At 46.7% G+C, this 14101-nt stretch overlaps 1 protein-coding gene across 1 annotated transcript; it reads left to right on the top strand.

Moving 5' to 3' along the window:
• Nucleotides 1-425: 425 nt before the first annotated feature.
• On the top strand, nucleotides 426-11103 carry TMED10 (transmembrane emp24-like trafficking protein 10 (yeast); the record flags this gene model as incomplete). Its single annotated transcript, XM_010144117.1, has 4 exons — nucleotides 426-546; nucleotides 4887-4960; nucleotides 9827-9953; nucleotides 10434-11103. Coding segments are annotated over 4 exons (444 nt in total), but the record flags the coding sequence as incomplete, so codon positions are not given.
• Nucleotides 11104-14101: the final 2998 nt, after the last annotated feature.

The following is a 14101-nucleotide window of genomic DNA, read 5'->3' as shown; positions in this document are numbered from 1 at the left end:
TCTCTGTTGCTATGGGAATTCGTGAATTTGCTTACAAAAAGAAGGCAATGAGTTAATTTAGCTAGAGTTCCTAAATGTAGTCTGTATTCAGAGGTTATAGAGGGAGGAGGAATTGGTGTGGTCTTGGGGTTTGTTGGTTGCTTAATTGTTTTTTGGTGGAATTCTTTTTTGTTTAATCCACAAGTCAATAATTACCTTAGAGGCACTTTGACTTAATCATCTCCTGGAGTGGGGATGAGGAAGCAAGGAATTGATGTAGTTGTGAGAAAGGAGGGAAACTGCTGAAAATGTTACTGAAAATCGGAAAAAGTAGAATGCAGCAGCTCCACGGGGGATGCTCTGAGAACTCTTCCCACGTAGCGCAGGCCCACGTAGCCCATGGTGGCAAAGCACTGTGTTCATCACCCTTGTTGTCTCTTTTACAGATAACTGACTCAGCTGGGCACATCCTGTATGCCAAGGAGGATGCCACTAAGGGCAAGTTTGCCTTCACCACTGAAGATTATGATATGTTTGAGGCCTGCTTTGAGAGCAAGCTTCCTGTGGGTAAGTGAAGTGAAAGATCTGTTGGCTGCTTCTAGCTTCCAAACAAATTCACATAGGTACGTGTTTTAGCAATAGGGATAAAGTAGTTCTGAGTGTGGTCCACAGAACACTGTTTAACTTCAAAGCTGATCTTCAGGAGGCTATGGGCAGTCCCACTGCAGAACATCTGCCGTCGGTGTTGCATTTGAAGTTAAGTAATCCTCTGTGGCTGTTGTGTAGAGCGCTTGGGTTTCTTTCCCCTGAAAGAGGAACTGCGTGTGTCTCCCACAGAGGTCACCACAGTTGCAATGAGTGGCAGTACTGGGGAGAAAACCACACCTCTTTTCCCCTTTTCGTATTTCTCCCCAGCCTGTAGTCAAGCCAAGACAGAGTGGGCTGCCATCATCTCCAGGACCCTATCTTCCTGCCCAACTGACCATCCCTCCCCATTTGGAGGAACGTGGTCTTTCCGCAATATGTACTTGGCATCAGTCCTGTGTTAGGTTAGCAACCATGTTCTGGGGGTGAGGGTTGCGTGTGTTGGGGTGGGGGGAATGTGGCCTTGGTTTGCCTCTGCAGCTGCTCTCTCAGTGGTCAGTAAAGGAAAGGGGAAATGAGCAGGACGTCAGCCTTGCATTTGCGCTGCAGGGATTGTTGCCTAACAGGCACTGAGGCTTGTTTGCTGTGAGTGTGACGCATCTGCTGCTGTGAGTGGCTGGGCTCAACTTCAGGACAAATGTGCTGAAAACAACCAACACGTGGGCTCTAGTGCAATTTGTGGTAGCGTGAGCGCATGCAAGTTTTTAGGTGCTCACCTCTTTTTGTGAGTCACTGACAGAATTCTGCTACCTGAACCTGGCTTTCCTTAGATCTTATCCTAAAAGATCCCAGAGCATATCACAGAGCAGTCACTAGCAGGAAAGGCAGCCACTGTTTTGCTCTTCCGCATCACGTATAAGATACAGATAGTTTGCAAGTTGACGAGAACTTTCCAGAAAGAGAAGGCTATCTTCTTTGCTGGAATTGGGAGGGATCTGGCCTCTATGATACTTTACATATAACACAGTGACCCCGAATGCTCAGAATTTTGCTTTTCTTTCACTCCAAAGGTAGGTCTTGCAAACACATCTTAACACATCGAGACGTGCAGGGACTAGTGACTCATCTGGGAGTCACTCGTGCTGCTGTCTGACACCTAGGTGTTTGGGAGGTCTCCAGACAGTCCCACAAGTCTTTTCCTAGCTTTCGTGTGATCTCACACTGAAGCAAGAAAGGCTTCTTTCTTTAGTTGTGTCTAGAACTTACCTCAGTGCTTGTGACCTGAGGGGTTTTTTTACTAGACTGAGCCCCTTACACCTCATTTGCTTGTAGCAAATGTTTGTTCCTTGGCTTCCTTGTATTGTTGCAAGTTTGTTCTAAATCTTTCATTACTGAGGAGGATACAGTATTTCAAAGTGCAGCTTGTACCTGGTGACCAGTGGGGCACTGAGTGCTAAAATCTAGAGCTGTTCAATTGAGCAGCTGAATCCTCTTCTGGAGACGCTCTCTTTGGAAGCCTCCAAACTGCCATTTTCTTTCTGGACCCAGACCCGCCGAATTCCTTGCTAAAGAGAAATATTGCATGATGAATATCTCCAGATTTCCCATGTCTGTGAGTATTAAAATAAGGGAGGTGGCACTGTAAGGCTTTGTCATCTGTAGAACTTCATTAAGGTCCTGTGGAAGAAGTACCCACATTACAAGGAAGTGCGTTGTTTCCTCTGTAAGGTCAGCATGTGAATGTGACCGCATGCTATTTTCTCTTTAGAGCGTTGTTTGGTTTTTTCTCCCCCAGTCTCATCAAGTAAGTGGTCAGAACGTGTAGTGCAGCAGCCAAGGAGGATGTTGGTGGGGTAATGGAAGAGAAAAATTGTTGGTAGAGGAACCCCAGAGACATTGGGACCTGAGGGGTCTAAGCAACTGGGATTTCTCAACCCTTAACCACAGAAATGAGGAAGAGGAAGTGAGAAGGAGATCCTGTTTAGAAGGCCCACCTGATCAGAGTGGAGGAGTTCATAGGGTGCTTCTTGTAGGCTTTTTTCCCATCTTCCAGGATGGAAGAGTTGGTCTTTCTGACCAGTGCACTTACTCTTGCACCATGTGCTAACCTCTGAGAACAGCCTGACCTGCACTGCATGCTTCCCTGTAGGGCTCGTCCGGTGTGCTTATCGTTACGGTTTTGCTCCTTCTGTAATCCTTCCCTTTACAAACTTTCTCAGGAGTGGTATGGCTGGTTTTTTTTCTGGAATCCCTGTGGGAATTTTTTTTATATACAGCTCAGCCATCCTGTTTTTCCATTGACTTTGCAAATTAGGAACTCCCCTAATCTCCCAGGAAACAGTTCTGTGTTTGTGTGAGATGACTTCTTGAAGATCTCCTGGAGGATGTAGGTATCAGTTTAGTTTAAGATCTCTGGGACTTAATTGTTTCTCTCTTTGCTGATGAACCAGTCTGCTTTGGTGAGACCTGGCTGCAGGAGGAGCAGGGAGTTGCTGAGGATCTGATGAGTGTGAACAGAGTCTGCCTGGGGCTCCATAAACTTGCAGAAGAGCAGCTTGAGTTTTTCCAGGCCAGCCCCTGATGATGGTAACCTCTTGCAGAATGTCTGCTTTCCATCCCTTTGCACCCAGAAGCTCTAAGTTTTCTACTTTCTTACTGGCTCTTGACAGCTCTCCCTTCCAGCCTTAACAAATTAATCCTTCCAGTTCTTGTCTCCTGTTCACTGGCCTTTTAATCTTTCTCATCTCTTCCTGGCAGTTCCAGCTCTCCACCCAAGTTGCTGTGATTTAAACAACAATAAAAAACCCTCTCACTGAACCGTGTGCTCTGAATGTTCTTTTGCAGCTGCTGTTGGCTGTCCTACCTGTCAGTCTCGGGGGTGCTGGAATATATATGGAATAAGCGCTTAAATCTTGGTTGGAGAAAGGAGCACTGGGTGGCTGTATACAGCCTGTATACAGTGCTGGGATTTGAGTTTGTTTTTACAGTAACTGGTCTTTTATAAGAAAATTCCATCCTAATCCTCATTTATCCATTGGGCTCTTACATAGCTGGGTTAGACTTTTGAGCTCCTGTATCGCTTAAGAAATTTAAGAAACCATTTGTAGTTGATATGGACCAGTGTTATTCCATGTTCCGCCACCAGTAGAAGGTGGAGGTGATACTACCCTGGTATTGAAAAACTGTTCAGGTGGGTGAGAGAAAATTTAGGGATGTTTTACTGAAGATCTGGAGTATCTTCCTAGCTTCTGCTGGAGTGACCCAGTGTAACCTACACATTGAATTTGTTTGTGGACTGAGGAATGTCCACCTGGCAGCCTCCTAAGGCAAAATGTGAGTATCGTCGTGCTCCTGGACGAAGACTTTGAAATTCGTAGTATAGGTGAATTCAGACCTTGTGTATGTATGCTGTATGCCCCAAAGTGCTGGGATTTGGGAATGTGCAGACTTTTCCTTTCTGGGTGGTATAGTGGAGTATGATACTCGGGTCATCCGACATGCTGCATTCTTTAGGGTATCTTATATGCCTATTCTATGTAACTTTTTTTTTCCTCCTGTGTATGTTCTCAGATGTGGCAGTTTGTAACAGTTAAAAGAAGTTTTAGTCATAGGTGTCTGTAGCTCGGGGGCTGTAGCCTTAAAAGATACCTACTGTGCTGTCGAGCGCAGCCTTACCCTGCTTGCTGTTTGTGCAGCTCCACCTGGCTGTTCTCTGAAGTGATGTTTTCCTGGCTTCAGAAGCCTCCTGCCATCTTGGGGTTTGCATTAGCAGAGCGGACCTCAGACATCTGAGTTGTCCTTTCCCAGAAAAGGGATTGCCTTTGTTTGTGCAGGTACTGCACATGTCAGGGTCAGAAGTTCCTATATGCCATATTCCTCAATTAGAGCAGTTTACCTTCTGCTCCTTTGAATGTAAAATAATTTTCAACCCCAGTAATCTTGACAAGTTACCGGCGCCTTTCCTGCTAAGAGAAATCTGGGCTTCCTAGTTGAATATTTGTCTCTCTGGTGACTTGTCTTTTGCCAGGCTGTCTCATAGCAGCTGCTGTTCATCTTCTAATCCTCTGCAGTTTTTACAGATTTGCATCATACACACACTTAGTACTTTTAGTTACAGCTTGTTTTCATTATCTTTGGGAGGCTCTCCTTCAGCCAGGATTATTGTGAAGTCTCTGTATTTTTAGTGCTGCCTCCACAGTTAGCTGCAGACGAGAAGGGAGGGGAGGGATGTTGTGAGTTCTTCCTCAGTGGTGGGAAGAGCTGGTGATTTCCTGGCAGGCTGAATTTTTTTTGCACAATGATTCCTTTCATTATGCTTCCAGGAACAGGGAGGATGCCGGACCAGCTCGTGATTCTGGATATGAAGCATGGAGTTGAAGCAAAGAACTACGAGGAGGTATGTCCCCTGGCTGCTTGCGCTGCAGGCTCCACTTTCCCAGCACTCATGTGATGCCATTTGTAGATCTGGGGCTCACGAGGGGGAAGCTGTTTTCCCAGCAGTGATGAAAGCCTGTCTGCAAGCTACTATTCCAGCTAAGCTCTGTGTGTAGGAGACACACAGCTCTGTGTGTAGGAGAGAAAAAAAAAGATAAACATCAACTCAGATTAGTTCTGTACTCTGATAAGTAGAGCCTAATGTATGTATTTCTTTGCTAGGACAGCATGAGAGAGCTTCTGGGCATAGGCACTGGGGCAACAGGTCTGAGATCCGAAGTTTACCCAGCCCCAGCAGCAGAGGGCATTTTGGGTTAATATCAGATCCTCCTAGTGGTCAAGTTGTTAGTGTTCTTACCTTCTGACTGTAAGATGAACTGGCCCAACAGCCCTGAAATGGTGCTTGTGCATTTCTAAGAACTGGCAGTGTATCAGTGTGAAGGTGCTTGGCAGAGTAGCAGCTGGTGTGCAATGGGTATTTGGTTTGAAGGCGAAATTGCAAATAGGCATAAAGCCTAAACGTTTTTATCCTAGGAGGACATAGCTTTCTTAGACCCAAGAACCAGACCTTAGACCCAGCTGGCTGGGACAGTCCTGGCTAGTTTGGATGCTGAATTTTGATGGTTGCTGCTATGCTTTTGACTCACTAGAATTTGGGGGCAATCAACCCCCAGCAGAGAGTCCGTGCCTGAGAAAATGAGAGTTCTTGGTGGAGAGAGATTCCTGCAAATTATTGCTGTGTCCACCGTGCACAACAGTGTGGGAGATGCCTTAGAGAAGAGAGTGGGTGACAGAGCAGGCTGTGTGTGGTGCCAGTTAGAAAACAAAAAAATTTCTGAAATGGGAATACTGGAGTTTTTATATCCTTTTTGAGCTTTGGGCTAGCTGGTCCTACCTGGCTTAAGTCAGTCTGGAGAGTAAGAAAGTGCTTGGGGTTAGGGAAGTGCAGAGCAATCATTGCCCAAGTCAGTCTAGAGCATGTCCTACAAGGAGAGTAAAAAAGCGCTTGGGGTCAGGGAAGAGCAAAGCAATCTTTGGGTCAGCTGTCTGCAACCCGCTACTGAAGGATTACAGGATGTTGAAATCTTGTGGGATGGTGCCTGAGAGCATAGCTGGGAGGATTGTGGTGACTACGTTTAGAGAATGTCTTTAAATACAACCCCACAGCATACTCTTAAGTTAGATGATTGTAGTGCTACCTAGAGCATTGTCCCTGTGAAGAAAGGTTCTCTTGTGCCTGTCTGTGTACTCGCTGGCTGTACTGATACCACTGTTTTTGAATAAAAGTATCTATTATGCTTGTCAGTGTAGTTAGATCAAGGAAAAAGGCTCATGGTCAAACATGAGAAAAGAAAATTTAGACTTGTGGTCCCACCTGATACCAAATGCAGATCTTGGCAGCCTTGGCAAGCATCCGTGACTTGTGAAGACATCTCAGAGTGGCAGACTGCGTTGAGCCGCCTCCGTGAAGGACTCAGGCTGGTTTATTGTTTATGCAGCTGCTACGGATCTTGAGCCACACTGCTTTGCTGTGTGTTTTCTTTTTTTCATCCTGACTCTCCCCAGGTTGCTGCAGTATTTGTAGGTTTTGACTTGACAGGTTCCTGAAAGGCCTCAGAGGGGAGGACTGATCAGATTTCTCTCCTGGAATTGCTGCCTTTTTGAGCCTTTTGTTTGTGATGTTCATCTGCTGTAAGCTACCAGTGATCTGTCTTCCCCCAAGCTGTTCTTGTCGAACTGCTGCAAGGACACTTAATGCAGGGAGTTGAACGAGGGTCACCGATACTGTCCCGCTTGCGCGTGGATTTATGCACTGAGAGGAAGGGTGATATCCAGGTCTGGCTTTATAAGCTGTCGTAGATCCAGGTGTTCTTGGAGCAAAGCAATTGGGAACATGAGCTAGGTTAGAAGATTTAGCTACGTGGCAGTGTTCTACCTTAGTTCTCTGGAATAGGGAGGAATAACTTTCTCCATTCATTAAGTAGAAATGAAGGTAGTGAAAAGACTTCAGAGAGTACCAAGAAGGTTTGGTGAATTAGATTCCTTTCCAGATCAGCTAGTCCTTGGCTATGCTAGGAAGAGAGTCACACTTTGACACATCTTTGTCTGGCCTCTGAGAAGTTCAGTGGAGCTCTCGTCTTGGTTGTTATGGTGGCCCAGATATTCCTTCTAGGATGATGGTGATCCACTATCATAGATGCTTGGGCTTTTTACAAAAATCCCTTGGAGCACATGAGCATATTTGCTTCACTAGGGATGAAAGAGGTTCTAGGATGTGCACCTCAGAATACGTGCAGCTCTAAAAGTAGCTATGAAGTGTTTCTAACTATGCCTGTTAAAAGCAGCTGAAGGGATGCAGGATGGAGCAGATGAGCCTTGATTTTTCCCAGTGAAACCTTTGTAGTCCTCCATGAATAAGAAAGAGTGCCCTTCAGGAAGATAATGGAGCTGGCCCACATGGGGTTAGCTTGTCAGTAGAGCTACCTGACACCTTGTGTATGTTACAGACCTGCTGCTCTAGCTGTGCTAGCAGAGTCTGCGCCATAGGTGTCACTGGTGCCAGTTTTTCGGCAAAACTCTGCCGGCAGATACTTCTCCAGGCCACAGGGTTTTGTCAGTACAACCTATTGACTAGAAAGCAGGAGGGTTTTAACCTCTCCTTCCTATCCCTCCTCACAAACACACTCCAAATTGTCACTGCTGTGCTGGCAGAGCTGTACTATACAGCTGTCCTCAGCACAAAAATCCTCAGATGACTGTTTGATGGTCCGCGGCTCGGCAGGATACGTGTGTCATGAGAAGGCCCTTCGGTGGAATGGCTGCTTAGCTGGCACTGGCCTGGTCAGGAGCATCTCCTCAGGTGGGTTCCGATGCCCAGGCAGCCGCCTGTGGAAGCTGTGTCTGGAAGCGGCATTTTGGAGACGCTTGAACCCTGGGTGCCCTGTTGCCTGCTTCTCAGCACCTGGGCTACTGAGGGATGCTGTCCTGCAGACTATGTCTGAGTAATCCTGTGTAGTGGTGAAACAGTTGGTGAGCTGCAGGTGCTCCGTGAGTTTTCTGTGGTCTTCTGTATTGTGTCTTTATTCTGCAGCATTACTCGGGGACATGCATCTGTCCTTCATGGCAGGGGCCTGTCACTTGATAATAGTGACAAATCCTGTGCAAGAAACAGGGTTATCCAGAAACTCTGTGCTGTATCAGTGGCAGGAATTGCAGTTAGCTTCCTCTGAGTAATGTCCTTGTGTCACAGATTTTACATGATATGGTCAGGTTACAGCCAGGACTGGGACAGGTGCATGTGTTTACATGTTCAAATTTAAATTCTTGCTGTTGTGGACTGTGTTTTCTAATTGAATGTCCAGCGGATTTTTTTTTTTATACAAGTCCGTGACTTGGAGGAGTGTGGATTGCAAGTTCTGCACACAAATTATGTCCCATAAACGCAGCTTTTGTGAGGGAAGTGTGTTTTTCTTTTCCTTCACACTGGCTCAAAGGCAGCTGGTCCAGTCAGCGTTCCAGCAGCGTCACCTGGTGGCTCCGGGCGGATGGAGCACTTCGTAGCTGCTGCCCGTCGGGTGACCTCCGTATCTTGAGTTTACGGAGGTCTGAGTGATAAAAGGCCTGAGTGAGCTCTTGTGGGTGTAACTGCACAGCAGAGAAGGACCTGGGGGTACTGGTTGACAGCCGACTGAACATGAGCCAGCAGTGTGCCCAAGCAGCCAAGAAAGCCAACGGCATCCTGGCATGTATTAAGAACGGTGTGGCCAGCAGGAGCAGGGCAGTGATTGTCCCCCTGTACTCAGCACTGGTGAGACCGCACCTTGAATACTGTGTCCAGTTTTGGGCCCCTCATTTCAGGAAGGATGTTGAGGTGCTGGAGCGGGTTCAGAGAAGGGCAACAAAGTTGGTTAAGGGTCTGGAGAACTTGTCCTATGAGGAGCAGCTGAAGGAGCTGGGACTGTTCAGTCTGGAGAAGAGGAGGCTCAGGGGGGACCTTATTGCTCTTTATAATTATCTGAAGGGAAGTTGTAGGGAGGTGGGGGTCAATCTCTTCTCCTATATTGAGAATGACAGGACGAGGGGGAATGGCCTCAAGTTGCGCCAGGGGAGGTTTAGGTTGGATATCAGGAAAAATTTCTTTACAGAGAGGGTTATTAAGCATTGGAACGGGTTGCCTAGGGAGGTGGCGGGGGCCCCATCCCTGGAAGTGTTTAAAAATCGTGTGGATCTGGTGTTGAGGGACATGGTGTAGGGACCCTGGCAGTGTAAGGGCAACGGTTGGACTCGATGATCTTTGAGGTCTCTTCCAGCCGGATGATTCTATGATTCTATGAAACCACTGTTCCTGGGAATCAGGCTGCCTGGGCTTTCCGGGGTGGTGGCAACAGTGAATGAAGTGGGTCTCAGTGCTAATATTGTGTACGCCTGTAGAACAGTATTGACGCTATGTAAGTTAGTCACCTCTATCTCAGTCTGTGAGTTCTACTCACTGGATATTTAGTCATGTGGCAAGATCTTCTACCCACTCCTCAGAAGCCAGCTGTGAGTAAGCTAACATTAGGGGGAATAAGGAAGAAATGTGCTTGTATGCATACTGTGCTCCTCTGCTGTGTAGGAGGGGTAGTAGGAAAGTGTGTTTCAGAGAACAGGTGAGAGAACTGATAGTGTTTTATGCAATGGTAGTTTATGGCCTGAAGAGGTGTTTCCCCCAGGGAAGGATGTCCCAGATCTCTAGTATGTGAAGAGGAGTGGTTCAGACTGTCAGTAAAAACCCATGTGGCAGCTTTTGGTTTTGGCTTAGTGATTGCTTGACTCCTCTGCTTTCTAGATTGCTAAAGTGGAGAAGTTGAAGCCTCTGGAAGTAGAACTGAGGCGCCTGGAAGACCTTTCAGAGTCCATCGTTAATGACTTTGCCTATATGAAGAAACGAGAAGAGGAGATGAGGGACACAAATGGTAAGAGACTGTGCTCCTTCAGAAGAATGGGGTTCTAAGACCCCTTACTTCTCCTGAATGTGTTATTAGGACAGCATTTGGAGATCGAGCAATTCTAGTGGTCTCTGCCCATCCTGTTCCTAATACAGGAAACCTGTTGATATTTCTGTCTGTCTCTGAAGCAGTCAAAGAGTCTTGTGTGTCCCAGCTCTAGAAATAATTTCTTTCTGTCTCCATTCCTAGTGTGAATTACTTTGTACCATTTAATGTTGCCTATTAACCACAGTTTCACATTGCTCATTCTCATTATCCTTCCTGTTCCCTCTGGTTTTATTCTCAAGCACTGATGGTACTTGGATGCCCCTGCCTTCACACTGTATGATATCTCCCCTTTGAAATTTTGCATGGGTGGGGAGAGAAAATCCTGGAACCTTTACCCTCCTGAGGCACGTCCTGTGATGTCAGACTCCCTCCCATGCAATGGTTTATTGTCTGTTTCAGAGTCGACAAACACCCGGGTTCTGTACTTCAGCATTTTCTCCATGTGCTGTCTCATTGGACTGGCCACCTGGCAGGTTTTCTACCTGCGTCGCTTCTTCAAGGCCAAGAAACTGATTGAGTAAAGGAGCGAGTCCTCCTCCCCCTCCTCTCAGACTCAGCTGGACACCGCTGGGACCCAGCCATGGCCCTCTGGAGCCATCTCACAGATGACACCCACTGACTGGAGCTTTTTTGTGGGAACTTGGACCCTAAAGGGAGAGGGGAGTCTAAACATTGGAGGCAAAGAGGACTTATGAAATCCTGTTGGATGTTGAGGGTGGGGGATGTTGTGATAGGTTTTGGAGTTCCTGAGACAGTGATTAAATAAAAAAAAGATGTTTCCATCACAGCTGCAGCAAGTTTTTGCACTGTCTTTTCTCCCTGTATAATCTTGGCTTGATGAGGTCTCTCATCTGTCTGTGACTGTACCGTTACTCTGAGCCACTTGACCCCGCTGAGCCCTTGAGGTGCTCTGCAGCTAGCGCTGAGGCGGAGCAGGGCATTCCCTGTTCTGACCAGCCGGGATCTAAGCCCTGTACAAATGCAGGTGAGTGCAAAGCAGTCATATTCGTTATTCTAGCAGGGCCTGAGGATAGAGGGAGGTCCAAAGTTTGGTGCCTGTCGTAGGCCTCTGCATTTCCCCTTGTGGGAGCTTGTGTCTTTGTGCTGACATGTCAGGGCACTTGAGCATACGGTGGTTCAGCTTGGAGGAGGGGGAGGCTTTAAAGGAGGGCTTGGGAACGTATTTGAGCTTGGAAAGGAGAAGCCTGCTTTGCTCACATAAGCTGTTCAGCTTTGGTCCCTCCCTTGCTCCGTGTCTTTGTCTTGGATTTGCCTCTCTTATGCTGAAATGATGCTGCAGTTTTCCTGAAACCCTTGGTGAGGGTCAGCCTTTTGTGCAGACAGGAGGCCTCAGTCAGGTACAGTCACAGAACAAATAGGAGCAGGCTGTGCTTGGAAACTTGGTCCTACACTGAGCAGGAGGTTTTTCTCATCTCACAGTGTAGCACTCATCCAGCAGGCAGTTGGAGGAATCTCATTTTCTGAGACCTTGAAGCAAGGTGGGTTGCTGCTCACGAGGGCCTGTGCTCTGCTTTGAGGTCTGAGAGTGCAAGAGTTCCTTTGCAGAGGCGTTACTGGAAGAATGTGGATGAACTCAGAAAAGCAGTACAGGGAAGGCATAGGCTAATTCTGTGTCTGAAGGGAGTTTGAACTGTGCCCTCAACAGAATTGTTATTCTCTTATGTGGTACTACAGAGAGAGCAAGCAGCTTCTTGTCATGTCTCAGCTGTCTGGATGGCATGATGTTAAACAAGCCAGACTGGAAAAAAACAGGCAGTTAAATTCCTGGACTTACCTGCTGCAGTTTTTAGGCATCGATTAAAATTTTTTCACCCTCTCTGCATTCCTTCAGAGCAGATGCTTTGGAAGCACAGAATTTTGGTGTCGTGTTCCTAGACACATCTGGCTAGGGAAGGGGCTGTCATGGCCCTGGATCCAGGCTGCAATTTTGAAAAAGGAATGATTTTATAATTTCTGACCTGTTGCTGAGAAGGTAACTGTTGTCCAGGGTAAGGCAATAACAAAGAGGGTGAAAAGGTGATCTCCCAGTGTCTAAATACATCAGTACTTTGCCTCCCCTTTGCCATTGCCGAGTTCCTGAAATTGTTAGTTCTACTGGCAAGTGCTTAGATTGCTTTTAATTGGTTTCTTTTTTGATAAAGCCATATTAAGAACCCAATTCTCCTCTTCTGCCCTTGCATCCTTTTTGTCCTTCTATGTTTATGAAAGCTGTTGCAGTGCAGAACAGCAGCAATGCCACAGGACTGAATTACAGAAATCATTTGAAGCTAGTTTTAGGTCCTATAGTTTGAATCCTGTAATCTCTTAAGGTTTTGCTTTTGGTTTTATATAACTTGAAAAGACAGTACAAGAAAGGGGCTTTTCCATTCTTTCCCCATATCTGAGTACAAAGATATTTTAATCTTAAAAATGGTGTTGAGGCCTTAAGTTCCCCAGGTAACTGTCACGCTATCAATCATAATTCTAGTGTTGTGTTCTGCTCTTCCCTGTAGTGGTATGATTACTGGGGAGCAGGGGCGGGGGGCTGCTATGGATTTACCTGTAATGACTGGTGAAGAGATTCTTGTCAACTTTCTCAAATAAAATTTCTTTGGGAAAAATCAACCCAACTCAGTTGTCTGTGTGAGTCTTGTCCTCTTTGTGCATGTTCCTACTGACTGCTGTCTGCTGCAAGCTGACCTGTTGCAGGAGGCAGCATGTACCCAGACCCACCCCACGAGACTTTGCGTTTCTCTAGCAGTAGTTAATTTCTAAAGAATTTAAGAATCCCAGACTCAGGACAGATAGCGGCTTGCGTGGGTTTTTCTGCAGAGTGGGATCTGCGCAGCAAGTGATGTGTCTCTAATGCAGGTTACCATTTGCTGCCTTTCTTCCCACGCTTCCTAATTATGTTCCTTTACGTGGAGGGATTTGGAGGCTGGTAGTGAAACAGGGCTGGTGCTCTAGAGTACAAGATCCAGTTTTTCACCATCTGCTCCCATGTAAAATTTAATTCATTAAGACAAATAGAATTACTTTCAGTTTTGTGCTTTTGAGGAAGTTTTTAAATTGGTGCAAAGATGAGCTGGTCCTCTGTGAGCGTCTGATCCTTCCTGCAGAGAATGGTTCGGTATTTACCAAACTGCTGGCAGATCTCTGCTGAGCCTGTGAACCTTTTGCCATGCAGCAGCCAGGTGAGATATCCATGTAACAGGACTAGTGGCATGTAAGTGCTTCATAACTAGTTAGCATTATCGGGGAGGATTTCAGGAAGGGAATTTCCCAGATCTTTGGATAAGAATTAGCCTCTGCAAGTTCTTGCCCAGATTAATATCTGAGTATGTGAAATTGTACAGCTGCTCTCTGTAGGCTGGCAGTGGGTCAGAGTACTGGGGTGTTTTCTTTCCATTGTACTTCTGGGAAATGTGCTAAGGTTGAGCTGTTGCAGGTACTTGTGTCTGCTTGGGACATGCTATGTGTGTGACAGATGCACCGCTGGTATATCTGTAACTGCCTGGAGTGAACTGCATCAGACACTTCCATCCTCTTCACCCACTTGTCAAGGTGACTAATGATATAATTATCACACTGCTTAACACAGCGTGTGAGCGTTCCTAAGTAAGGTGTGTCTTTGTGTATCTTTGTACCTCCTGCCGTGCCAGCGTAGGCTGCGCCTTGTACAAAGTGCCTGCTGCAGCTGCTGTGTGCCTGCGTGCGTAAGGGCAGCAAGATTTTTACACACACTCGCTCATTCCTTACAGGCTGCTCAGGTGTGTGAGAAACAACCCGAGTTTACAACACCTGGTTTGGTTTTGTTTCCTAACTGGCAGATCACGGACTTTTGACTCAAACTAATTTGGCATCTGGTTGGCAAGATCGTCGGGAGATTCCTGCCCGTGCGCTTCACGGGGTCCCATGGCAGAGGTTTGGGAAATGAGCGTGGCCTCTCTTTGCCTCTGCCGGTTCATCCGATGTATTTCTGTCTCCTGTCTTTGGTTATGTCCCTCTGCTGTTGTTCTGGTCTGAGCTGAAGCTCCCTTGTTTTGGGAGATGGACAAATAGAATTA

This window comes from Buceros rhinoceros, unplaced genomic scaffold (genome assembly GCF_000710305.1).
Source record: "Buceros rhinoceros silvestris isolate BGI_N320 unplaced genomic scaffold, ASM71030v1 scaffold46410, whole genome shotgun sequence".
Lineage (NCBI taxonomy): Eukaryota > Metazoa > Chordata > Aves > Bucerotiformes > Bucerotidae > Buceros > Buceros rhinoceros.
The sequence above is the reverse complement of the archived record's forward strand: the minus strand, read 5'-3'. Positions and strand labels throughout refer to the sequence as shown.